Raw genomic sequence first — 27,990 nt, 5'->3', positions numbered from 1 at the left:
CATTGCTGCCAAAATCTAGTTACATGCTTTCATATTATTATTGTTATTATCATCATCATCATTATCATCAATTTCATGCCTGGCTGTATTTTTTATGACCATATTGTATTGTTTTGCTCTGGCTACAATAATAAAAAAGCAGGCTTTAAATAATAAGTTGCTGTTTTGTCCACAGTTGTCTCAGTGGAGATTGTGTGTGCCGTCATGTCTGAGAACTCTCCCTGCACAGAGGCCGATGTCCCTTGTTCACGCCTTGGCTTCCGATCTAGCTGCAGGATGGTGCTGAATATATTCCGGGATCCTGAGATCTCAGTACCTGTTACTCCAGAGCAACCTCTTACACCAATCTTGAACCTAACTCAGGATTTCAGGAACCTCAGCACGTTGGCAGTGTAAATCTCTGTGTTTGTGGTAGTGTCATGGGATTGAAAAGTTTCTCTTTTTCTAAATGGGATGTCTCATAACGTTAGTTTAGTAATAGAATACATTAATACAATGCCAATCAGAATAGACAACATGCACGCATATATAAAGTGGAACTGCAGATGGGACAAGAGAGGTTAAGGTGCCAAATATGGGCTGGAGGTTAATGAGCCAGATAGCGGCTGGCACGTTCCTTTGTTAGTTAAACTACAGGTAACATGTTGTCCTAGGCGTTAAGATGACCTGAGAAGACTAAGTGATGGTCAAAAGAGATGACTCATTTGGAATCTTCCCCACCCACCCACTCTAAACAGGGGTAGGGGGGGATGTCTCTGTGTGAAAAAGAAGCTCCTCTACCTTTAAAAATATGGCCCTCTCAACTTGTGCGTCGTCCCTCCTCCTATCCTAGATGTTGTGCTGGCCATTCTGGATGATCCCGGAAGAAGGCAAGTCCGGGATTGCACCCCCTCCGTCTACACTCGTATGGTGTAGAAAGGACCTTCGCGTGTCATGTGAACCATTCCTAACCATGGGGCTATACATAACCACAGTTTAAACATACTTACTAACCATTTGCTGCAAAATGGTTAATGGCGTAACCATGGCTTAGCATGTTGTCTAAACTGGCCCATTAAATACACTTTATTTTTATTTAATATTTAATTTTTTTCCTAATTAAATATTTCGGTTTAACTACTTTGGGCTGTTAGGTAAATGTTTGAGATATTTCTCTAGCTCATAAAATTAAAAAGATTTGTTTTTGTATTTCTTTAGTCAACCTCTGTGCCACCCTTCAATATACATAGTCCCAGGTTGACTTTCACAAATAAGGAAAAAAGAATTTTAAAAAATAGCAATAACAAAAACATAAAAAATGTGGATGGAGGCATCTAGTTTAGTAATAAAGATAAATGTCAAATGTGATAATCCCAATCAATTTAGGGCTTTATAAATTTTCCAAAAAAATCTTCTGGGAAGCTTTCTAATTCAAAATTTTCCAGAAAATCAGTACTACTGGTTCAGGATAAAGTTTCCATGTCTTTAGTATACAGTGTCCATGTCTTTAGTACATCCTGCTTCTACCAAAATTGGAGACCGAATCTAGATGTAGGAATATACCCTTGGTTGATACGTAATATGTAGCACAAATGAAATGTAATTGCTCTGCTCAGAACTTGCAGCCAAAAGCATTTTTCTGAAGGCTGCAGTAATGGCTCCTGAACATCAGAATAAATGTTAAGGCCATCTCTTAATTGGTTGCATTTTACCAAGTTTTTGTTCAACTCTGCCAGCCAATTTTAGAGTGTTGTGTTAGAATCCTTGGTCTTTGGTAACTCACATGGAGATTTTTATATATCCCAGTGTATGATTCATGGGGTGCAGTAGATAATTGACACCACCTCTAAGCCATCATCTTATCTTTGGTTGTTATATTTGGTGCTCTATTAAAGAAAACGCCAAAATAGATCCTGCAAGCCTGAAGTCTGACCACCCCTGCATTAAAGAACTATAGCAATATTATCACGATGGGTCAGATTTCACCCATGCTTTGTTCTTGCAGGGATACACCAAGACGTTGCCTAGATCTGTCCAATCTCAGTAATAGTGAAGAAGAAACTGCCTTCAATTTCAGCCCAATGCCAGGGACACTGGAAACTGGTAATAATTCCTTCCAGTGATACAGCTCTGATCATCTCCCACTGCTGTTCTTTAATCATTTGAACAACAAATCTTCGGGCCTTTCAACCAGTTTATGCTTTCCCTTCCTTTATATAAACTCCAGTATCTAAACTAGTTAATCAGGAATCTTGCACTGAGATGGATTTGGATCCTGTTTATCTTTAATGGAAATTAATTCATCTTAAATCCAAGTGATTTGTCTTGTCTGTTTTACAGAACAAGCTCTTTGCATTAGGCTGGTACCTGGGAATTTGGGTGTGGAAGCTCTGGTGCTATGTGCTGTTATAAAATAGGTGCTGGATGGTCCATGTCCTTCCCTAATGGCCTCCTAGTTTTGGATTATGAAATGAAACAAATAATGAACAGTAAATGGCATTGAGAGCCGGTATGGTGTATTGGTTAGAGCATTTGACTGAGACTCGAGAGATCCGGATTATAGTCCCCACTCAGCCATGAAGCTCGCTGGGTGACTCTCAGCCTAATATGCCTTGCATGGTTATTGTAATGATAAAATGGAGAGGAGGCAAATCATGTAAACTGCCTCGGGTTCCATGGAGGAAAAATGATGGGACATAAATAAATAACATAGACCCAGCATGGGGAACCTCCAGCCAAAATACAGATTACAGGGGTTCCCCATCTGACCCACCAAATTTCTACCCCAGCCCACAATCCTTTCTTCTGACCCAGCACTGAGAGATGGGGAAGGACTTATTTCCAATCTCCAACAGATGAGGAATAAACTCTTTGCCCCTTTGCAGCACTGGGGCTGGGGAAAAGACTTCTCTCTGCACTGTGTGTATCTCCGATCCACTGCAGATCAAAGACAAACACTTTCACCTGACCCAGTGCTCCTCTCTCAGGAGGAGCAAGGCTCCTCTCTCAGCACTGGGGCAAGGAAATTGCCTCTCTCTCAGCTGATCTGTGTAGATTAGTTAAACCGGGCCTTAGAAGAGTGTGTGTCTGTGTGTGTGATTAAAAAGTGAGGTGGAAGAATGTGGGCTCCACCCACATTGGGCAGTGACTCCACTCACTGTGGCCCAAGGCCCCACCCACTGCTAGCATGCGGATCCCTTCCAGGACTAGTTTGGCCTAGGGCTGATAATAGTTCCCTAGCCCTGGCAAAGACCCTTAAATAGGCTTGGCTCCCATGCTGCCTCAATTTTGTATTCCAAGAATTTGTTGTTGCTCATACTTCTACCAGGTCTCCCAGTACTGGTCTCTGAGCACTGGGCTGCCTGGTAAGAAAGCCCCCCAAAGAGAGGCTCAGGAGCCACCTTACATCCAGACAGGGAAAGGCTCTTGCCCACCTTGAACTTGAGCCGTGCAATCTGCACAGTGCGATTCACTGAGCTACTGCAGGAGTAAAGAAGTTTCCTGCTCCTTCCATTTCTTGCATTTAAGGTTTAATGACACTAAAGCATCAGAAGCTCCCGTGCAGGCAAACCCTCAGTATATGGGTTCATGTATCCTTATGCCCTATCCAGTCACGGAGATGTGGTTTTCTCATGCAAACTAGAGCTATGGCAAGCTTAGCTTTCCTGCATTTTGTGCCTAACATAATCTTAAACAGCACTTGGATACATTTTGAAAGTATAGCACATCCATCAGTAAAGAGTCTGCTGAACTATCTGAAACATCTAGACCATTCTAGCTTGGTCTTCTGTACCATCAGTAGGTTTTCTTGGTGTTCAGCCTTGTTGTCTTTTTCCTGGTTTGTCTATCACCTTAGGGGTTTTTGCAGGTAAGATCTTCAGGCTTTTGTCCCATCAATTATATATTAAACCTGAGCCCCCTTTTTTCTCTTTCTGACTTCTTTCTTTGTCCTGTTGCAGATCAGAAAGGCTCAACCGAACTCCAGGATAGGCTGTAAGTTCTGCCTATGTATATATTATTAGCTTAACAATATTTAGCTTTATTTTAATTGATATTTACAATGTTTATCTGCTTTCAAAGCTGAGAGTAACAGGGGATTTAGGGGGGATCTTTTTTGAGTTTAATTTTCTAGGAAATACTGTGAAATTGAGCAAAATATGTATATGAGTTATTTGCCAATGTTTCCAAGACCTCTGCTGGTGAACTCTTCCATAGCTTCAAGAATGTCCTATTGGAAATACTGTGACCTAAAATGAATGGTACATTTTGCTATCTGGAGGTGTAGGAATGTAATAATAATAATTATAATAAATTTAAAATATTCTCTGCTGAATTTTTCTTTGCTGGTTATAGATTTTTAAAAGTGTAGGGGCACTTTTTCTTTTTTAAAAATTCAATTAAGTAGTAAATAGAATAATACAGTTATTTAACTGTACCATATATAAACCATGCCATATCTATGTATTTTTTCCAATCTGTCCTGAAAGTATCTCTTTTCTTTATTCCTCTAGGTACTCTTAACTTCTGTGTCAGCATTTCTTTTATTGCTATATCCCAAATTTGCTTTTTCCACATAGATTCGCATCTGTGAGATTCACCCCAAGTGTAAGGAAATACAGTCAGCTTGTTCAGCCTTAACAGCCCATTGAATCACTCACATGATGCACTAGTGCGATTAGTCATACAGGGAAAGTATGCCTGGCTCTCTCCGTCTAGCCCTGCGTGCATCTCTCCATTGGAAAATTTCAACCCAAGTGGTAGATGTCTGGCCCATTGCCAGATCCACATCACTAAGTTTTTGTCCCTTAGTCAGTGTTGATTCCATAGATGCCACTCTGATGATCTTTTGCTCATCAGAATTTTTTGACAGAAGACCATGCAGAAGCACTTGCACACTACAATCATTTCCCCCTTTTGCTTGCCAAGGTACATGCAATGCTATCCTGTTAAGAATTTGGTCTTCGTTAGGCATGTGAGAATAAAAAGAGTATTGGATTTGGTATTAATGCATCTTCTTAAGGTAGATCCCAGATATTGGAAATATGAACAGTGAGTTCGTAGCTTGAGTTTACAGCCAGTTTGCAAAAGATGAGCTGTCCGTTTAATAAACTAGGGGGGCATCCCCATGCTCCCTGACTAGCTAGGTCTTTCTTCTTGCAGAGGCTCAAGGAGGCAGTGTGTGCAGTTGCTCCAGGTGAGTATATCTTCTCTGCTGGAAATGGAATTCTTTCGCCATCTGGGATGAACAGATGCCAGAGAGGCTGTGAGATGAATTGGAAAACATGGGGGCTTCAATTGCTGCTACTCTAAAACTCATGATCAGTATTATTTGCAGAAAACATTTTGAGTTTCCCCGCAATCCCCCCCCCCCCCTTGGCATTTCAGCCCCAGGTGCTGTGCAGCACACCGGGAACCCCAAACTGCATCCGCCAAATTAACAGGGAGATCAGCAGCCCTTTCATGAACAAGGAGAATGTGAGTACCTGTTGCAGTAGGTGGGTTTTTCTCTTAAGTGTTTATAAGATGAGGGCTGGGATTACAGGCAGGCAGACTGAGGTCTCTGCTCTGCAGAGCCAAAAGGGTACAGAATCTAGGCATTCCTTCCCCTTTTATGGCAGAGATGTTGCCCTGGTCTTTTGGAAACTACTCTGTGTTCTTGATTCTAAAGATACTGTCAATTCTACCTCCCCTCCTTATCTCCTCATAGGAGGGCAGCCTGTTTAAGCACCCAGGATGGCACATGCCTAGGTCTCTGCTGTTCCGGAAGAGACTACCAGACACACAGCTGACCTGCTATACTGCAATGCTGGTGAGTTAATACTGATTACTAGCTAATCTAATATAGATAGGTTTGGAAACATTGGCCAGGCCTGGGTATGGATACTAGGTATCTTTCGGATGTAGGTGTTTTACCACATGTAAATGTTGAAGTATCTGATTTATCACAAGTCCAGTATCATCTACACCAGCCTTCCCTATCTTAGAGCTCTCCAGATCTTTTGGACTTCAGTTCCCATCAGCCCCAGCCAGCATGGCTGGGAGTTGTGATTCGAAACAGCTGGAGGTCATCAGGTTGGGAAAGGCTGATCTACGCTGATAATAGGGGAATCTGTGTCTCAGGGGACTACAAATCTCCCCACTTCTACAAAAAAAAATCTTTCCTTATGAAGCACTTGACTAGTGGGTAAATGGTCAGTTCAGGTGAGTCATTGACACTCAGTGATGCAGGTACTTCTCCATAGAATGGAGATGAAGCATCTGGTCAGAGAGTTCAGAATTGCTTGTATCCCAAGCTTAATGTTCCAGCAGAAATGCAAGTAATGGTGGTGAATGCTACAAGCCAATTCCTCCATGCATTGTTAGGTTTAAGGTGCTGGCCCTCATTGTGAGGAGCATCATAGGAAGCTGCTTTCTACTAAGTCAGACCCTTGATCCAGTTACTCCAGTACTGTCGACACTGACTAGCAGGGGCTCTCCAGGGTTCTAGGCAGAAGTTTTTCCTGCCCTCTCTGGAGATTCTGGGGATCAAACCTGGGACCTTCTGCATGCAGAGCAGGTGCGCTGCCATTGAGCCTTGGCCCATCATCTGTCCTTTGTGACTAGAGAGGTGTGGCTCATGGAAGGAATCTGTTCATGTGCTGTTGAATATGGGTGCAGTTTGAATGGCCTTAAGGAAGAAAAAGAGCAGGTGCTCTTACAGGAACCTCAGAGTCTCAAGACAGAAAAAGCAAGTGAATGTATACAGATTGCTCAGAATAATCCAGTCAAATCTCTAACAGTGCTGAGAGCTAATACAGGAGGCTAATTACCCATATAGTCACCACAGTTCTAAGAGAAATTAAGTGTCTATGGCCATGAGCCGTAATGAGTATTTTCACGCTTGAGAAGCGGTACACGACACCTGTGAGCCTCTTCTCCTGACAGGATGTAGGGGGTCTAGAGGAGTGTGAGATGAAGGATCTTGGCAGCTCAATTGGTGCAGCGGGACCACCAAGGATTCCACACGGCTTTCCAGAGCTTTGCCCTGATGAGCAGGAAGAGACCGAGGTGAGAAGGGTGTGATCAGGACCCTGTGGCTGATCAGGAAACTGGAAAAAGTGGGAAGGGAGGTCTTGCCAGCCATGGATGGTGTGGGATCCTAAAAGTGAGTGAGGTTTTTCCTCTTAATCACCATACCAATTCTTTTAACACTTATTTAGATGGAATATATGTGTGCCAGTCACCCAGGAATACTAATGTATGGGTAACATGTGCTGAAAACTATTTGGCAAAGGCAGCCCCTTGTGCAAAAGTTGGGAACATCTTGATATGCTCTATTAAGGTATTTCCCATCGTCGTAATATGCTCTATAAACACTTGCAATTCATTGTTTTCCCAGTTTCACATGGAGTGAACTATTTGTCCCTGGTTCAATAAGTGAATCTCATTTTCCTGTCCATACCTTTTTATTAAAAGGCAATGGTGCCGTGACACAGCACTGTTTGTTTTGTTTATAATGGTTCTATACTGCTTAATGTATTAAAATCCCATGGTGGTTCATATTAAAATGCAACATGACAACATAGAATCAAGATAAAAAAATAATTGAAAACATGAACAACATTTTAAAATATTCCAACATAATGACAAAATAGGGTGTTAACAGAGTCCCTCGCAGGGCAGCATAACACCAACAGCAGTACAACTGCATCAGCGGAGCTTTCTGCCAGCGTGGCAGGACCTGGAGAGCAGACTTCCACAACATCCTGCAGCCCATTGGAGGCCAGCTGACAGACTGTAGCATAGTAGGCTAAACCTTACGTACGTCAGTGGAATTAAAGGGGAGGTTGTGCTGTGTTCTTAGGAACAAAAATTAGCTCTACGTTATGCTCCCCAGTCTTCATACTCGGTGCAATGAAATACTCTTTGGGTTTAAATTGGCCAAGTGGGCAGGGCTCCGGAACCTTTAACAGTTGTATAGAAAGGGCCATTTCAGCAGTCACTTGTCAAGCATCATACACCTGCTGAAATGGCCCTTTCTATAGGTGCCGTGCTCTCTCTTGTACCTGGACACCCTCCTTGGGTTCTGTATTTATTTTTCCTATGTTTCTTCCTTAGAAGCCAGTTGCTGGGCACCTCTCCAGCATGGCTAACTTGCTGTCCAGACCCCTCCTTACACAGGACATCAATGTCAGTGAGGTGAGTATGAACTTTAATTTACTATAGAGAGAGCTCAGCCTTTTGCTTGGTTGCCTCTGGCAAGCAAGTTCTCCTCTCGGTGACCCAGTAGAGAATTGTCCCTTTTTAACACACACACACACACACACACACACACACTCAATCATTTTAGGATACAAATAGCTAGCATAACTACATGTGGGCTAGTAAAACCTTTTGTGTAATAACCCTGGAGGAGGAGGAGGAGGTGGTGTGTTAAGACCATCTGAGATGAAAGAATTCAGTTAACTCAGTGCAAAGAAACACCTGTCTAGTAATGACCAAAAACTAAAGTCCTGATAATGAGGCTGGTGCTGTTCACCATCCACCTATAGGAGCTCTGAAGCTTCCTTAATGAGGTCAAGAACTTGTGAGGGTTTCCCCACCCACTTCCTTAATTGATCTGTTTTGCCTTCCGACCCATCCACCCCCGACTCTCTTTGCTTTCCTGTTTGCCTGCGGCTCTGAGCAGGTCTCCATGAACAAAAGCCGCCTGTTCTGCTCTCCGTCACTGCCAGAGAAACTGAACAAGCCTGGGGTGAAGAAGGCAGCGAAGGGCCAAGATGATGGAACTCTCACCAAGGTGAAACAGAGACGCAGCCCGATCCAAGAGGAGCCACATGGGGTAAGATCCTGCTTGATTCCAAGGCCTGTTGCCTGAACCCTTGGGCCTTAGTGGCAAGGGGAGAATGCCATGCTGTGCCATGTGTAAGAGCTGTCAGTCAATCCCAGTGTCACACTTGTGTAAACAGAGACACAATCAAGGGTGCTGACCAGCAATGCATTTGGTTTACATGTTGCTGATGACTCTGCATGCTTGTTTCTAGGTCATGCTTTTGAAGAAAACTGCCTCCCTTTCTGACATCGAGATTGTCAGAGCACTTGATCAGGACTACTGCTTCAGGCAGCTGATTGGAGATTTCTCCAGTGTAGGTATCTTCTAGCTTCTTTGTTGTGGATTGTGGGAAGGGGGAGAAAGAATGGTGTTCGTTTTTTGTTTTGTCTTTCAGTAGTACTGGGAGATGTGGACTCCCTGCATGTTTAAACACCTGCTGTTTACAATGCCTCCTGCTTGGGGGCCGGTGCCAACCAATATGGAAACTTTGGGTGTGTTGACAGACAACACTTACTGTGTCTATGACCTGTTTGAGAGACCACTTGTAATGCAACTGTGTAGGTGAAGCACCAACTAATAATTGGTTTGCGTGAGCAGCTCCTCACATGGTTAAGGCAGATCTTAACCACATCAGTACAGCCCATCCCACCCGTTTTGGGTGTTCATACTGACATGGGGACTCTGGAGCTATTATGAAGTCAGAAATGGAATGTAGTTGTGTCTCTGTAGGTGTATTCGCTGCCAACAGTAGCAGGAAGGCAGGAGGAGCTGCGATTCATCACCGCAGAGACTGTAAGCCATCACCACTGCTTGGGTGTGGGTCCATGTCCATCCTTTGTTTGTTCTGTCACCTTCACATCAGCTGAACCCTGGCTTTGCATGCACGCACACACCTTTCCTTTGCTCTCCATTGGTTCTGTAAAAGCCCCAGAGCCTGTGAAGGAAGGCTGGGTTCAACCCAACTTCCCTGCGAGGTAGGCCCCTAGACCAAACGTCTAGATTCCCAGGCAAACCCCTCCCTAGCCCTGACCTTAGTCAGGAAGAGCCAGCCCTTCAAGGAATAAAACCACACACATGCTTTAATGACCAAAGCAGGTTTATTTACACAAACTAGAATCAAACTCGTAAGGCTCTGGTCAGGCAGCAAAAGCTGAAGGGAAGAAAGGAAGGAAGGGGGGGGGGAATTGAGGTAAAATGTTGAGGAAAGGTTTAGCAGCAAGCAAACACCCCATAAAACCATTAACCCCTTTCTTAAAACTGCCGCAGCAGCCAGCCTCCCCTAAGATATCCAGACACTTTAAACATAAAAACCCTATCTAAACCCGAGCTCCATCCCAGCTCGGAACTGATCTTCTACTTTATGCACGTGTAACCTCCAGGAAGATGAAAGGCCCTGGCTACTTGCTTCTTTATCCCCTTGCCAGTCGACAGGCCCCGTGACCTGCCTCCACGAATCCTATGCTCTAGCCGGGCCCCTGGTACCCCCTCCCTCAGGAGTGAGGCCTCTTCCACAAGTATGTTCTTTCCCACAGCTGGAACAAATCAACATCCCAATTAGCCCTGATAAACTCACAGGTGCTGGGGTAGGAGCCGGGAGTGCTGGGCACAGCCAATTACCCAGCTATGAGATCGACCTTGAAAAGTATTCTCCGACTCACTCACTCTGGCCCAGAGGCCTGAGCCAAGTTAAACACAATTATCCAGACAAGACTTAGCTGAACAAGACCACAGCCATTTTGGACTGTCCTTCCCAGAGCCTACTCTGGGCATCTAGCGGTCTGTCTTTAATATCCTTTCGTGCACCATCTAAATTTTCCTAGCTGTATCACAGTCTGCCTTTTAGTGGTGCCAGCTAGATCTGTCCTCTGCCTTAGGAGCTGCTAGGCAACCCTAAACTGGTGGGAAAGGGAGGAACCTCTATTGTTTTTATCCCATTCTCCCTCCAAGGAGCTCAGGGTGGTCCATGGTTCTCTCCCTTCCTAATTATACACACATTTTATCCATAACCCAGAGGGACCATTATTCAGTGAAAGAGCACATGCTGTGCATGCAGGAAGGTTCTAGGTTTGATCCTCAGGTAGGGCTATGAAAAACTCCTGCCTAAAACCTTGGAGAGCCCCTGCCAGTCAGTGTTGACAATGCTGGACTGGATGGTCTGACTCGGTACAAGGTCCTATATTCATATCCTCACAAGACCCCTGCGAAGTAGGTAAAGCTGAGAGATGGTGCTTTGTTGACCTGGAGTACTGTTCTGCTGTTCTTCTTAGATGGCTGCTCTGCTCCATGATCAGTTCCAGAGCCTTATAGAAAAGTTCTGCATCATTGACTGTCGCTACCCCTATGAATATCGTGGAGGGCACATCAAGGTGAACGATTTGTAAAGCTGCATGAACCCTGTTCAGGGAAGGAACTGACTCTTGGGAGATGCATGAGGGCTGTTGTCCCTATATATTGCTGAGTGTTTCTCTCTGTTTCCCACCACAAGGGGGCTTTAAATATTCACAGGCAGGATGATCTATTTGAATTCTTCCTGAAGAAGCCCCTTCTCCCGTCAACACCACAGAAGCGCCTCATCCTCGTGTTCCACTGTGAATATTCTTCTGAAAGAGGCCCCAAGATGTGAGTGTGGGGCCCAATCAGGCAGGGGGCTCCTGTGAGCAGAAAAATAGCTGGTTCTGGAGGCCCTTGCCAAATGGAATGACCTCCCCTAGCTTTTCTGCTTACTGTACTCATCTTGCTGGTGCTTAAAGGTGTCGCTATCTGAGGAAAGAAGACCGAGCCATGAACGAGTATCCCGCACTCCACTACCCTGAACTTTATGTCCTTCAGGGTGGCTACAAGGGCTTCTTCCTAGAATACAAGGTAACAGCACAACTGTTGACTTAAGGCAGGCATGGGTGGCTCTAGATGTTCTGGACTATAGCTCCCATCATCCCTGGATATTGGTTATGTTGGCCAAGGCTGAAATATGGAGGGCCGCAAGTTTCAAACCTGTGATTTAAGGGCATGGAATGTTACTACATGGGAACCTATCATATCATCCTAAGGTTTGGGTGCTTCTAGCACATAGAAAGATGGTGGTGCTGATGTTGCAGAGTAGTTTTACCCTGTCTCAAAACATTTACAAGACAGTTTACAATAATGACTAAAAACAAATTAAAAAGCATAAGTATAAAATGTATCAAGGCCCCACGACCCTATCAAGTATTAATTACTGTTAAATTTAAATGTTTGGGCAAATTAGTCTGGTATCTAAAATTCATCAATGTATGTACCAGGCAAACCTCCCTTGGAAGGGAGTAGAGTATACCACAGCTAGGGCATCATCATAGAGAAGTTTCAGTTTCCTTCCTAGTTACCTCTGAATAAGGAAAACCATAGAAGGGCCTCTGAAGCATGACTGTAACAAACATTCAGGTTTGGGGCAGGAGGGCAGTCCAGCCTTGAGATACCTTGACCCAAGCAGATAGGGATGTATTAGTTGAAACCGATACCTTGAATTGTAACTTGAAACCCCACGGGAAGCCAGTGAAGATGTTTTAAAACTGGTGAGAAACATTCCAAATTTTATTTATTGATTTATTACATTTTTATACCGCCCAATAGCCAAAGCTCTCTGGGCAGTTCACAAAAATTCATTAAGAACGTAATAAAACTTCCAACAATCTAAAAACCCAAATACAAAATACAATATAAAAAGCACAACAAGGATAAAACCACACAGTAGAAATTGATATAGGATTAAAATACAGAATTAAAACAGCAAAGTTTAAATTTAGGTGTTAAAATACTGAGAAATATTCCCAGTCAATCTAGCTGCAGTATTTTGAACCAACTGAAATTCCCAAGTCATCATCACAGACAAGCCCCTATGTACAACACACTCCATAGTCTAATCCGGAAGATTGGTGTTCTTCGCTGTGGTGTCTGTGCTACAGGCAGACTGAGGCAGTAGCTAAATCCTGTCGTTTTTTCCTGTATAATATTGCCAGGATTCGATCATTTTTGTCTGTCTCTTCTGCCAAGACTCTTGTTCATGCATTGGTTATTTCTCGGTTGGACTACTGCAACCTTCTTCTCACTGGCCTTCCTTCTTCTCACATCAGTCTGTTGGTTTCTGTTCACCACTCTGCTGCTAAGATCATCTTCTTGGCTCGCCGCTCTGACCATGTTACTCCACTGCTGAAATCTCTTCATTGGCTTCCAATTCACTTCAGAATCCAATATAAACTTCTCCTGTTGACCTACAAAGCTTTTCACTGTCTAGCTCCTTCCTATCTTTCCTCTCTCATCTCACACTATTGCCCCGCTCGTGCTCTTCGCTCCTCTGATGCCATGTCTCTCACCTGCCCAAGGGTCTCTACTTCCCTTGCTCAGCTTCGTCCATTTTCTTCTGCTGCCCCTTACGCCTGGAACACTCTTCCAGAACATTTGAGAACTACAAGTTCAATCGCAGCTTTTAAAGCTCAGCTAAAAACTTTTCTTTTTCCTAAAGCTTTTAAAACTTGATTTTGTTCTGACTTTTATACTGCCTGTTTGGTGCATTCTCTTCCCCTCCTTATTGTTTTATTATGACTTTATTAGAATGTAAGCCTATGCGGCAGGGTCTTGCTATTTATTGTTTTACTCTGTACAGCACCATGTACATTGATGGTGCTATATAAATAAATATTAATAATAATGTTCTTTCTCTTACTAAACCATGTAGATTTTTTAAAAAGTCTTCCTCATTATGATTATGCTAGTCCTCATCACTGAAGACATAGCTGGATAAAACTCTGGTTGAGTACCATGTAGGACTCAAAGCTGTGAGACCAGGAAAATCTATATTGCACACCATAAATAATAAAGGGTGGGTGGGATGGAAATATATTAAGCTTGCAGAAAACTTGCATGTTCTTTCCTTACATGTGCTGAGAGCCATGTCAAATTCCCATTTCACCATGAAATTCAGTGGGTGACTTTGGGCTAGTTACTCTCAACCTAATCTACCTCACAGGGTTGTTGAGAAGTAAATTTAAAAAAAGTAGGGGAGGAGAAACAATGTATTTCGCCTTCAAGTCCTTGGAGAAAGCGTGGGATATAAATGTAACACCACTCTTTTGTAGAATTGTGAATGCTTTGGACCAAATTAGGGAAAGATTACACCTATAGAACTATGCAATTGGAACGTAAGAGCAGGAGAGACAGGAACACAAGGGAAGATGTATAGTGGGGGCGGGGGATGTGTGGCCCTCCAGATCTTGTTGGACTGCAGTGTCCATCAGCCCTAGCCAGTACAGCCAATGGTGAGAGATGATGGGAGCTGCAGTCCAACAACATCTGGAGGGCCACATGTTCCCTGTCCCAGATGTTTGGATGCAGAATTCTTCCTCTATCTATTCAAGTCTCATTTACACCTCCTGTTTTCTGAGCCTTTAGCAGAAATGGTCCATAAGGTTCAGGTCCCCCCCCCCACATCTACACCCCTAAGAACCAAAAATCTATGGGGTGTGTGGGTTATCTACAGTTTAATACTTTTGTGTTGAATTCACTAGACCTTATGCTATTTTTTTTTTAAAAAAACACCAGTCTGTCTATTCTGATGCATCTCCCTTTCCCTTAGGAGCTGTGTGAGCCCCAGAGCTACTGTCCCATGCATCACCACGACTTCAAGGCAGAGATGCTCAAATTCCATACCAAAAGCAAGACATGGGCAGGGGAACAGAGGCGGAGGGATCAAATTGCTCGTCTCATGAAGCTATGAGATGAAAAGGCAGGAGCCAAGCAGGGTGCTGCTCTAAGAGGACTTCCCTGGTAAAGGGGAAAGCCTGCATATCTATAATAGCTTATGCTGCACAGAATCTAGGAAGGTGAGCATGCCCAGGATCAAGTGGACCTGGCCGTTGTTACAATAAGGAGAGCTCAGAAGTGTTAAGTCTCTTGCTTCAGTAAGCTTCATTTGGGTGAGATTATGCCCAAGTACAAAGCTTCATAATAGAAGAGGCGTTGGCCAGCATCCATGCTGTCTCCTAGGTGTTGTCGAAAGGTAGCAGGCAAAGCTACCACCTGGAGACTTTATTACTTTTTAAAGTTACTTTAGGTGTTTGCATTTAAGTGTCTAATATTGTTGGAAGAATAAACTGTTCTGGATGTTAATGGCTTTCTCATTTGTGTGTGCAAAGTAGCACCCAATATATTAGTTTTAGAAAAATAACATTAAATATCCTGGACTAAAATGCGTGGAGGACAAAATCTTCCAGTGGGAGTGGGGGGAGGTGGAAAAGGAATGGGACCATTGGGGAAGTTATTTCATAATTGTCTACTAGGGATCGTGCAGTTTTTCCCTGGATCTCCTGGAAGTAGCAGGAGGTGCATGTGTGTGATCGGCTATAGAATCACAATAAGGTACCACATCCTGTAATCTCACTGCTAATGAACTGCTTTTGTCCAGAGCAATCAAGAAGAAGCTTGTGCCCTTCTAAACAATGGGGCACATGTGCAATTGAGCATACACAGCAATTATTAAAGAAGAGGCACAAGAAATATACCCCTCAGCAAAAGTGAAATTAAATTGGCCAGAGTGCTGCTCTCTGTGCACCCTTAGAAAAGTTAAATGAGTTGACTGTTAAACTTCCTCTAGCAATTGCTATTCTGGTGTTTTACTGAATTTTCTTAGTGTACATTTCACCCCAATCTTCCTCCAGTGGCACACATGGTCCTATCCTGCACCCCACCCTCTTTAAGCTTCATAACAGCCTAGTAAGATAGGTTAGGTCCGAGACTGGTGCACAGTCAGAAATTCAATGCTTGGTATCATGTACCAAGGAGTAACATCAGTGTTTGAGAATGATGGGAGGGAGAAAAGTTTTTTAGCTCAAATACTGCAGATAGTAAGTTCTGGAGCACACGTCAACAACTGATGCGTTTCCATGCAAACCTGAGAGATGGAAGATAGGGTTTAAGGTACAAGTATAACAAGATAGTGGGTTTAAGGCAGAAAGGTCTTAAACAGGAGTTAGATGGTGGGGAACGCCCTAAAAGTCTGAGACAATTTGAGGTTTGAGAAAGGTATTGATGCAAAATTAAAATTTGCCACGAGATGGCGCAACTGCAACACTCAAGCCATAGGACAAGGAAACCTTTTGCTTTCGCTCAGCTCAGAAAAGAATGAGGTGATAACAGCCGAAGCACACATGGTCCAGGTAACAGGGTAGAGATATGCAGGACAGGGTGGCTTCTCTAGTGCCATTGTGTGCGGTACAGCAGACAAGTAATTCAATTTCAGTTCAGTTTTATTTCTTTGACAGGCCACCTCACAGCAAAAGTTACGCATAAAAGGATTAGGTAGACAAAGTGAGTGGGGACCTGTTTCTCTTCTCCCACAGTCATGCAATGTGGTTTCTGGGTACCTTCTTAAACAAGATAATGATGTGTTCACTTCTGGAGCAGAAAGAACTTCCAGAGGACCACCTGTGTTGGTTTGTAACAGCAAAATCAACAAAAGAGAATTGTAGCACCTTAAAACTATTATGGCATCAGCTTTTGTAGGCCAGAATCCATCTCATCAGCATCTGATGAAGTGAACTCTAGTCTATGAAAGCTTGTGCTACGCTGACGGTGTTCAGATGACACACTAAACCACGGTGGTTAAGCATTTTGAGCTAAATATTATGGCTTAGTGTGCCATGTCTTACCGTGTGAACTATTCCAAACACACTAACCATTTGCTGCAAAAGCTAACCATGGCTTAGCGTGCTGTCTGAACAGGCCTGGTAAATTTGTTAGTCCTTTAAGGTGCCACAAGACTCCGTTCGTGGAGCAGAAAGGCATATTTTTCCTCTCCTTGCTGCCTTTGACCACACATTTGCTCATCACTAGCAACTATAATGTGTCTGCTTTGTAAAGTGTGAAGCAAAATGAATATCAAACATAATTTAAGTCAAAATCAGATGGCGCCACAGATACCAATTACCTTTTCCCCCCTGTCCTACTTTTTTCTTATATGAGTTTAAAGAACATATGGATGAGCTATTCAAAAGGAGCTCGTATGTTCAGATAATCACTGATGCATTGTTATTCAGGCAAAAAAGCTCCTTCAACAGCTGGGAGCAACCTGCAGGAATTCCAATAACAAGCAAGTGCCTCCACAGGCTCTTTGAACTGATAGTGCAGAAACAAAGCCTTAGAAGCTACGTCAGCATTTCTCAAAGATGGCATAGTTTCATAGCGAATCCTGCCACAGTACTGGGATTCATAACAGAACTCAGAGTCAGTGGAAACGTGAAGCGAATGCGCTGCAGCAGTGGGAAAAGGCAAATTCCATACTAAGGCTTGATAGGAAAAAGGACTGAAAATAAAGCTCCCATTGTCCCAATTCCTTTACGTAAAATCTGTAGCAGAACCTCATTTGAAATACTGTGTATTTTTTGGGCAGCCCATTTCCAAAACGGTATATCAGTGCTGGGAAAAGTGTCGATAACTGAAACTTATCACAGTTGGAACACATTCCCTATTAAGGAATTTTAAGCATGTGGGGCTATTTACATGGGGGGTGGGGAGAGAGAGAGAAATGTGTCAGGTTTTTAAAATGGAGGGAGCTTTTCCTCCCTCTCATAATACAACTGTTATAATATTGCTCTTCCTCGTCGGTCGCAGAGCCCCGCTGGTGTTGCTGCCAGCCCACGCCTCCAACTTTTTTCGCTTCAGGCCCACAGAGGTCACATGTAAAGTTGTTGACCGCTCGTAGAACGTTGCCACCGCTGTCTCTGCAGGAGAGCTGCAGAGGGGAGCAGGCCACACTTTTGCCCTTTGCTCCTTGCTCCTTCCTTCCCTTGAGGAGCAGCAGAGCCCAAAGACACTGTTCGTCTGGCACTTTGTGGGGAGGCGGTATGGAAGCCCTTTCTTTCTGCGATGAGCTATTTCTCTTGGGGCTCCATCACACCAACGTTATAGCCCGCTATTCAAGGTGGGTCATGTGCAAAGGACTCAGATGCTGTCATCAATGTTCTGTCCTGACCTCGCTTCCCCTCCCGCCCTTAGTGCTGTTTGGGGGGGGGGGGCGGGAAAATCTGGTTCTTCCGGTAAATCAAAAGGACAACGCACTACCCTCAATGTGTATTTTCATTCATCGTTCTGTGGGCGTCTATACAAAGGGTGGAGAGGTGCATGCCTTTTCTCCAGCGGGCATTTTCACCTTAAAAGAAATGTGGAAAATGCACCCTCCTTGCCAGCAGTGTCCACATTTTTAAAGATCGAAATTGGCACAGTGATAGCTCTTAAGAAGGGCTTTCAGCATACCCAATTTGAATCAGATTCGGCCATCCCTTGATTTTTTAATGATTTTTTAAATTCCTCCCTTAAACCCTTTTCCTCATAGTCCACCAATGCAAAGGATCAAAGGATTGATCTTCCATTGCTTTGATCATGCAAAGCTGTGCATCTTCAAGTTCATAAACTACAGGTCTGCTGATTCCCTTGCTCAAAAGAAAATCCTATTGATTTCAACTGCATTTACATCCGACTTATACTAATGCATGTTTACCTTTGACTAAACTCCATTGAATAGAGACTTACTTCTGAGTAAACACATATAGAACTGACTTTTAATAGTGTGGTCACTCAGAAGCTTTCTTTTTTAAGTCTTAAAGCAGCAAACTGGAAAGAAGTACTCTACAACCCTATGCTTCTGAGGTCTTACGTCTGTTTACTCAGAAGTAAGTCTCTCTGTTCAGTGGGGTTTACTCAAAGGTAAGCCTGCATCTGATTTTACTATGTTCACGCGTCAAAGCCTCCAGGAAAGGTGAGGGGAATGGGCGTAGCCCAGGCAACAGGGAGTAACAACGTAGGGAGGGAGAGCGCGGTGTCCATCTACCACTGACCAATGAACTGTAGGTGGAGGTACAAAGGAGATCTGAGGGGGATGAGCTTCTCAACAGAAGAACAGTGATAGGATGGTGCACAGGACAGGAGAGGTGTAAAGATTAATGAAACGTAAAAGCGCAAAGGTGTAAGTTGATCAGGCTTTCACACACTGGAAATGAGGGTGGATAATTCGAGGGTAAATGTGCAGGTGTGATGGAGCTCTTGGGCTGGTTGCTCTCTGCATGTGGCCAGGTTTTGGATTCTACACAGTAAACAGTATACCACTATTTTTGCCTTGCTATATCATAGAATAGCAGAGTTGGAAGGGACCTACAAGGCCATTCCTGCTCAATGCAGGAATCCACCCTAAAGCATCCCTGACAGGTGGTTGTCCAGCTGCCTCTTCAATGCCTCTAGTGTGGGAGAGCCCACAACCTCCCTAGCTAACTGGTTCCATTGTCGTACTGCTCTAACAGTCAGGAAGTTTTTCCTGATGTACAGCTGGAATCTGGCTTCCTTTAACTTGAGCCCATTATTCCATATCCTGCACTCTGGATGTGTTCCTAATTATCTTCTATTTGGAAAATAGAAATATGAAATTGCAAACAAAGCTTCATTTATCGCTTTCAGCTCTGCCATGGAAAAGAAAAAGTATATGATGATGTACCAGAATACAAAGCCCAATTAAGTCTCTCAGAAAATTATACTGCATCAATTAAGAATGCAAGAATTGGTGATGAAATTTGTATGCATGTTTGTGGCAGAGGGTGCTAAAGAGGCCACAATAGTCAAGGTGCTCACACAGCCATCACAACTTGAAATTATAAGTCAAGCAAAGTTTCTAGAAACAGTGCAGCTAAAAAACTTGGGGAATGTATTGCAAAAGATGGTTATCCAGACAGAAACCTCACATGGTTGAAAAATAGAGTTTTGCAACCTGTTGAAGGAGCTGTTGTGATAAATGAACGAACAAACAAATGTGGATAAAGCCACTGTGACTCTTTACCGTGACATCTTCTCTAGACTATAGCCCAACAAAGGATGATACGAATGCACAGTTCACCTGCACAGTGACATATTTTGGGCCAATCGGATAAGAAACAAAGAGCTCCATCACACCTACATGTTTGCCCTCGAATTATCCGCCTTCATTTCCATAACGTATGAAATCCTGAGCACTTACACGTTTCATTCATCTTTACACCTCTCCTGCACACCAGCGTATCACTTTTGTTCCGTTGAGATGCGCTCTCAGATATCCTTTGTACCTCCCCCTACAGTCCATTGGTTGATGGTAATTGGACACATCGCCCTCCCTAGTAATCAACATGGGGCACTCCTGGTCTTGTACTGCTTTTTCCTAGGAAGTAGCTTCTCTTGTTAATGAACTCACTTCAGGGCGAAAAAATCTGTCTCTCACTCCTACATACTTTTGTGGTTAAGTTCCCCTCACCCTGCCTGGAGGCTTTGGAGCATGAACTGGAGAGGGTTGCAGGATTGTGTAAATCCCATTGATTTCAACTGCATTTACATCCAATTCATACTAAATTCCCATGAATGCTTACCTTTGAGTAAACCCCATTGAACAGAGACAGACTTACTAAAATGGGGTTTACTTAAAGGTAAGCATGCATGGGATTTTAGTATGAATTGGATGTAAATGCAGTTGAAATCAATGGAATTTACTCCTGAGTAAGAGAACCAGCAGATTGCTATTTTATAAACTTGGAAATGCACAGCTTAGCATGTTCAAAGGATCGATCCTTCGCACTTGTGGACTACCAGGAAAAGGGTTTAAGGGCGGAATTTCAAAAATCCTAAAAAATCAAGGGATGGGCATGCTGAAAATTCTACTTAAGAGCTATCACTGTGCCAATTTTTATCTCTTTATCTTTTAAAAATGAGGGAGATGTGGGAAAGGAGGATGCATTAAAAGGAGAATAGACAGATTTATGAAGGAGGAAGGGTGTCTGTCCTTGCCTAAGTCATGATGTCTATATAGAATCTCCAATTGAATACCAGTTGCTAGGTGTGGAGACAGTAGCTGAGGGAGGGCTCTTGCCTTTAATTCCTCTTATGGTCACTGTTGGAAGTGAATTCCTGAAGTAGAAGGACATTCAGGCTGGTCCAGCAAGGCTCCTCCTCAGTAGAAAAACCACTAATGTCCTTTTCTGCCATAATATACAATGGCGGACTGTTTCTGGGCAAGAGAGAGGTAGAGAGAGATTACTGTTTTGTTAGCTCAGGAGCTGTCTATTCTCCAAATATAATGATATTGCTATGAAACAAAGTTTCACACAACTTTAGCAATGGCAATCCTTCTGTATATTGCAGCTGCTGAACCTGCTTGCACAACTTCCTGGAAGACCATATAGGTCAGTGTGGGGTTGGGGAGAATGGAGGGCAGCACCAAATGAGCAAAGGAAGAGGCAGGCTTCAAGCTGGCATTGAAAGATAGCTATTTGTTTCATGGCAATGGCTTAATATGTTTTGGCCAAAGGTTTTCCTCATGGCACACAAGATAAAATACTGAAATATTTCCTTGGAACTGTTTCCAAATGAAGGACTAAGACTGGACGTCTCTTGATGCTGGCAACAAGGCAGCAGTTTGCTCCATTATTAATGGAGTTCAGTGAAGCAATTTGCTTTAGGCAGCACCGGAGGTGGGGGAAGAAGATGAAGGTAAGAATCTGTGTTTACATGGTGCAGCAAGACTTCTGAAGATTTGGCCTTAGCTTGGAGGGCCAAGACTTTTGAACTTCCCTTCAAGCACAAAATGCCTTGGGCTGGCACTGGGCATATGCCTGTGCTGCAGCCACACTGTCAGAACAAGGGTCATGGCTGCTGTATATATCCTGAGGCATTACTGGCGGCCACTACTTATAAAGCAGTTTGAGAAGGATTGCTCTAACAAGCCTTCCCCCTCCCACCTATAACTTGTCTTACAGGGATAGGTACCTTGCAGATGTTTTGGACTACATCTCCCATTATCCCCAACAAGCATGTCCAAATGGGCTGTGATATTAGAGTAGTAGTCCAAAATACCTGGAGAGCAGTATGTAGCCTACCCGTTACCTTACCATGTGCTCCATCAGACGGGGGGTGGGGAGAATCACATTTCCTTACCTTTGTTTCTCCGCCCCCACTTTCATTGTTTGATACTTCCTCTTTCAAAAGAGGAAGTAAACAACATGCACATGGCCCATTCAGTGAGCTGTTCTTATGGCGCTGCTTCTCCTGCACACAGCAGGAGATAGCAGCAGCTTCCATTTTTAAAAATATATTGGACTTTCTGGGGGGTTTTGTGGCGGGAGGAAGGCCAGAAGGGGCGGGAGGCAGATGCCGTCGTGAAAATCCGTGGGTGCCAGCAACAAACATGCAATAAAGCACTCATCTGATGGAGCTCACTATCTCAGTGTTGTGTCTGGCGGCCTAGCCATCTCTGCTTGTTTCTTTCCTCCTTTTCCTCTCTGCTTGCCTCCCAGGTCAGTTTTTAATCCTGGCACGCAATCTCCCCCGGCACGAAGAAATAACCATTTCCTCTCTCTAAATCTCTGTTTCCAGAAGCTCAGCAGCAATAACCCAAGGCACAAAGTGAGGGTGCACTTCTTACAGGAGCCTCCCAAGCTTCCAACCTGTATCTATTTCCACATTATATTTGGGTGGTGGCTGTGATGTCCCCATGTGTCTTGGCTCAGTACATATGGTACTCCTGAACTGTCTTTGGAATCTAGTATCTTCTTGGGCACATATCTAGTGGTTTTATTAAAGAAATGAAGTAAAAGTGTCCCTCCGTTGCTACTGAGGGTAGTGGTGGGGTTCCGCTTTAGAAGTAATGGCAGCCTTGTCTGCACAGTAGTTCCTCTGTCAGTTCAAAGCCCTGTTGCAAGGGAAGGCCTGTAATCTTCTTCTCTACAGGTAAAGTCACTGCAGTATCAGACTATTCTGATAAAGAAATTGGCAAACACCTGCTGCTAGGCTGCTGCCTCTCCAGGTGTCCATGCTGATTATAACTGAAACGGGAAGACAAGGACAGGATCCTCCTATGGCCAGCCAAAAGTAGGACTATTGTCATGTGATATATGTGTGTGTGAGAGAGAGAGATTTAGCTAAGTGTCACCTGCTCTTGACATTTCTCCCTGAGTTTGCATGGAACAGTGATCATGAACAGATGCCAGATTTTTACCAGGGAAGCCATTTATGGCACTCTGTGCTATAATGCTCCTAAAATGTCATTGGCTCCGAAGGCTTTCTGTTCCTAGCTTTCTGCTCATTATCATAGGCTAGTCCTCGGAGCAGCTGCAGCCTTGAGGCATTGGCCCATCTCTTTAGCTCTGCCAGTGCACACTCATTCAGTATTGCCTTGGGCGAAGAGAGGCTCACCACCACTAAAACTGCAGCACATCTGCAAGCTGTGAGATAAGGAGAGGAAAGGGAAAACGAGGGGAGAGAATGTCTTGAAACAACACAAAGTGTGGGCTCTATCTTATATGAAGGGTGTTCTTGTTCAAATTCTTCTAATGCTGCACTTTAAGGGTGTGCCTATCTCAGGCATGGAGGGGAATGGGTTCAGTTTGCATTTTAATGCAAACCTACCTAATTCACACTTCTCAAACTGAAACGTGAACCAAAATGCAATTATCCCTCAGTATTTACACTTATCCAAATTTGGAATGCCATCCTTCAATTAAAATATGTGCAAAAAAATGTCAGCTATTATTCAATTTGCCATTTTTAAAAATGAATACTGTCTGTCCTGATGTTTAGATATCATCCATGGGCTAGCTAAATGAGGGGATGGGGGCAGATCTGCCACACAATAGCCCTTTGCCCACATGTGATAACTCTTTAAGTAGTGTGGGCTTAAATAAAATGTCTTTTGACAGATTTAAGAAACTGCTGGTTTTTACAGTGCTTCCTGGCATTTGATGGAGACACATATGTGAATCATTGTGCAAATGTCTTTAAAAAATAAAATAAAAACCTACCTCACCTCAGACCATCCTTCTTTACTTCTGGGACAACTCGCAGGCGTATGGCCCCTGAGGGACGATCCTGGAAGTGGAAAACTCTGTGACCGTCCCTCACCATTCCCGAAAAGCCTGCAGGTATACAGTAGATGTGCCTCCAGAGATGCAGTGCCTCTGGACTGGAATATCCTGGGATAATATACTTCCAGTTTTCCATCTGGGGAAAAAAGCAAAAGGATTTCAAGGCACATATGCTAAGTCTCACTCTCAACTACTTGCACCAAATTCTAGAGTGTGCTTTATGAGGCATATAATGAACAGATGTTAAGAAACAACAATGCTTGTGTTTGTGTCCTTCGAATGCTGACATTTGCTTTTGCTGGGCTGTTTGCTGGTGGTTAATTATTCTGTGTGGCACAGGTGCTAATACATGTTCTGGCTGCATGGGGTGTGTGTGTCACTGAACCTGTAATAATAGGATCATGTTATTCTAAATATTAACCCAGGCAGAGAGATATTTGCACAGCTTCCTGCCGCCTGGACTTTGGTGTCCTCGTCCTGACTGAATGGTCCAAGCGCCACAGTCACAGCCAGAGTCCCATCCTTCTCATTCAAAAGCAGAGAATGCCTTTTTCATTGGGGTGGTCTCCAAGTGCCATCGTGTCACTCATGATGCAGTCAGAGCTTCCATAAAGCATCACATGAAGTTTAGAGAACACAGTGTAGTTAGTTACAACCACCAGCTTCTAACATGATGCGGGATCTAGCTTTTTCTTTAACAGCAGCCTGAAACATCATCTCTCAGCATGATACAGAGTCTTTAGAATTAGTTAATGCTGAAAGGCAATGGTGGTGTTGATAGTGGGTGTTTTTTTTTAAAAAAAAAAAGACTTAAGAACTGTCTAAAGGAAGGTCCCTGAAGTTATAAACAGAACAGCTAAAAGGTTTAGATGGTGGGTAGCCCTCCTAAAAGTCTGGTAAAATCCCATATATGCTAGCTTTGAGGTAGGCAATGTTTTTGGGCCCATGGACACCTTTGGCAATTTGATAAACTGTCCTGGGCACCACCACAAAATGGCTGCCAATGGAAATCTATTTCCCAGAAGGCATTTTTCCTTTCCCTCCTTCTCTCTCTTTAGCCCCCCCCCCCCAATTACCAAACAGAAGTGATAGGAATCCCTTCTTTTTTCTTAGTGGCTGAATGAGCTGCAAAAGAAAGCATCAGCCTCCAGCTACGTGCCATCTTCATTTCCTCAGAATGTCCAGAGGCATTATATCAGAAATTAAGATGGCAGCAGCTGGAGGCCATCACCTTACCTTGAAATGATTCCTGTTGCTAGTATTACTTTTTTAAATTTGGGGGGCTGCTGTGATAAGCAAAACCCTGTGCTTTTGCTGCTTCGTCGTGGTTTCTTCTAATCTGGGGTTACCATCTACCCGGTCATGCCTCCACCGCAACTCTGGAGTGAGGATAGACAGCAGATGTGCCATATTCACCTCACTCTGGAAAAAAAAAAAGTTGGGGTAAATCCCCGACTTTTTTTTTTTGTGTAGCTTCACAAGAAAGCCCCACAATGGCTGTGAGGTGGCTGTTGCATCATATGATGCAGCACCACCACACACACCCTGGGGCTTTCCATGCATATAGACAGCCTCTGGAGGGTAGAGCACTGTAGCGGACACCACAAAAGGTGTCTGGGAACACATTTGTGCCTGTGGGCACCATGTTGCCTACCCCCATTCAAGCTTGTCTTGGAATCCTGTGTCCTTGAGAGCGGAATTCATGTTCATTGGCAGCAGATGCCTGGAATTCTGTATTTTCCCACTGTCTTTCTTCCAAGATTATTATTGTTTACTACAAGCAAGCGTTTGACCCTAACTGCACTTCAGCTAAATAAGCTGTGAAGAAACAACCAGTGGTGTTATGCAAGTCTTCTTGTGAAATGTTTGATGGATTCTCAAAGTACGTCCTCACACACATCAAATGGGTGGGTGGCTAATGTACTCTTGCCAAGATATTTTGTTCTCTTACTTTTGTTCTGCTTAAAGGTCATATGGAGTATATGCAATCTAGGGAGTTAAAACCGGATTCACTTCTGGAAATTTCTTCAGAAGTGCTCTGGGTTGATCCAAGAAAGGACTTGAGCCAAATGGTGGATTAACTTCTCCACAAGCTGCTGGCCAAATGCCGGATAGAAAGGATGGTAATATTCTGTTCCTTGTAGTCCAGCTAAACAAAGGAGTATGCTAAACAGGATTAGTAAATTGCACATGCCCTGTCTAAAGTTATTTCTTTCTCAAAGATAATATTTGAGTTGCCAAAATATAAAGATCCAGAATCATTAATAATTAAAAAAGAAGACTGGAAACGCAAGGAAGTAGCTGGACTGAGCTCCAAGTTTCCTTCAGAAGTTGTTATATCACCTCTTAAGACTAGTGGAGCCTGGATGTTGCTTGCACAGTCACTAAACAGCACTTAGTTTTCTTTGGCTGTAACATGAGCCAAGTTAACACACTTTCCTCTAGAGCTTAATTTGTGCCAGGACCCAGTCCCAGGAAATGTGTTCAAGCACAAGGCTGGGCCCTAGAATATGCAAAGTATAGACAAAGAAAGGTGCCTGCTAGCATACATAAAATGCCTTTGCCTCACTACTTATAACAATTTCCAGAGGGGGTAGCCATGTTAGCCTGTGGTGCAGCCAAAACATGAAAGGCTCTTGCGGCCCGTTAAAGACTAACAAATATATGTGTCTATGAAAGCTTGTGCTGTAATAATTTTTATTTTTTAGTCTTTAAGAGGCCTCAACTCTTTTTTCCTCAAAAGTAATTGAAGCCTGCCCTCATACACTTCAAATTAAGAGACAGGATGGAAGCGATACTGAGCAGCTTGAAAACTCGACCCCCTCTACTCAGATTTCCATTTTAAAAAATCCTTAAAATCAAGGGATAAACCAATCTGATTCAAATTTAGGGTGGCTAAAGCCCTCCTTAAGAGCTATCACTGTGCCAATTTTGATCTCTCGATCTTTAAAAATGAGGGAGCTGTGGGCAAGGAGGGTGCATTTTCCACATTTTTTAAGGTGAAAATGCCTACCCAGGAGTAAAATCATAAAGTTAAATGGGACCTCTCTCCCTCCTCCTTCATGGGTGAGTGGAGAACCGACCCACCCTCCTCTTTTGCTAGGGAGACCACCCTTAGACACACGCCACCAACAAAGAACGGGATGGTCGGACAGAACACAATGATATCAATACACAGGAGTGAGGAGCACATTTATTTTGCATGGAGGGAAAATAATCCAGACTTTCCCCGCTCCAAAAAGAAACCAAACATGGAGGAGAAGAGGCGAAATAAGTGCAGGACATGGACAATATCATGTGAGTACGGGGCTGAAAAACTGCATACCTGGCATGGCAAGTGTGCGATAAATTGTTGATGTGATGGAGCTCTAAGACAGAGTTTGGCCCTTGGCACCAGAAGGGAACTCTGGTAATCTAATCTGATATTGGCAGCGCCATCTAGTGGCTGTATAATAGAATTTACAGAGAGAAGGAAGTCTTTGATTCAAAAAACATGGCTGCCTGTGTAAAGGAGCTGATCTATCCCACAAAGACTCCAGAAGCAAAAACCCCAATGAATTGCAAGATAAAAGTGAAGCCCTTAATCATGAAAGACTTTCAAGATAAAGTTAGCAACATAAGGATTAGAATTACAAGGAGTTGAATGAATTAGATTTGTGAACAAGAACAATGAATCATTTCTAAAAAATAAACTTATTACAGTATGAATACGGTATGTAGCTGAACTGATCTCAGACTCTCTATGTCTTCATCTCTCATTCTGTTGTCCAGTCACAAAATTCTGAGATATCCTTTTGGAGATCCTCTTCAGTTTACTTGGGATTTCACATCCTGAATTGGGCTTCAATGCATGGCAATATAAGTAACACCTGCCCAATACAAATGGTTGAGGAATTCTACTGTTTACTGTTCTCTATAGTGAAAATTGTTTTCTTCCAAGGAACTTTTTGGCCCAAATGTTCTGAAAATCCACCAGATTTGTCCATATTGTAATGACAAAGATATGTCTGCATTGTAATGATAAAGAGATGCCCAGAACAGAATGTGACCTAATAATTTGTTGATAATTACTTGACACTTTACTGGCAAGCTTCCTTGACCTTGCTCTTCACCAGCACAAAGCCAGTCCAATGCCTGAGAGATGGTAGCTCTCAGGCTTAAGTAGGGTGGAGCAATAACTCGGTGGTAGTAGAGCACAAGCTTTACATGAAAATAATCCCAGGTACAATCCTTTGCCACATTTCCAAATGGCCCAGGTACAATTCTTTGGCGCATTTCCAAAAGGTCCCAGGTATAGTTCCTCAC

The 27,990-nt window shown here is 43.4% G+C and overlaps 1 protein-coding gene and 1 pseudogene across 1 annotated transcript; both read left to right on the top strand.

Annotated features, from left to right (window-relative positions):
* The first annotated feature begins 204 nt into the window (after positions 1–204).
* On the top strand, positions 205–14,768 carry CDC25C (cell division cycle 25C). The gene is made up of 15 exons (XM_063123544.1): positions 205–392; positions 1,985–2,082; positions 3,939–3,972; positions 5,140–5,173; positions 5,365–5,454; positions 5,687–5,792; positions 6,911–7,026; positions 8,077–8,157; positions 8,648–8,800; positions 9,003–9,104; positions 9,521–9,628; positions 11,059–11,157; positions 11,277–11,410; positions 11,542–11,653; positions 14,397–14,768. Exons 1-15 carry the CDS (start codon positions 205–207, stop codon positions 14,535–14,537), a joined length of 1,596 nt encoding a protein of 531 aa, XP_062979614.1. The 3' UTR covers positions 14,538–14,768.
* A 4,443-nt stretch (positions 14,769–19,211) lies between these two features.
* Positions 19,212–22,215, top strand: LOC134396919 (CD166 antigen-like; annotated as a pseudogene).
* Positions 22,216–27,990: the final 5,775 nt, after the last annotated feature.

This window comes from Elgaria multicarinata, chromosome 3 (assembly GCF_023053635.1).
Source record: "Elgaria multicarinata webbii isolate HBS135686 ecotype San Diego chromosome 3, rElgMul1.1.pri, whole genome shotgun sequence".
Taxonomy (NCBI): Eukaryota; Metazoa; Chordata; class Lepidosauria; order Squamata; family Anguidae; genus Elgaria; species Elgaria multicarinata.
The sequence above is the reverse complement of the archived record's forward strand: the minus strand, read 5'-3'. Positions and strand labels throughout refer to the sequence as shown.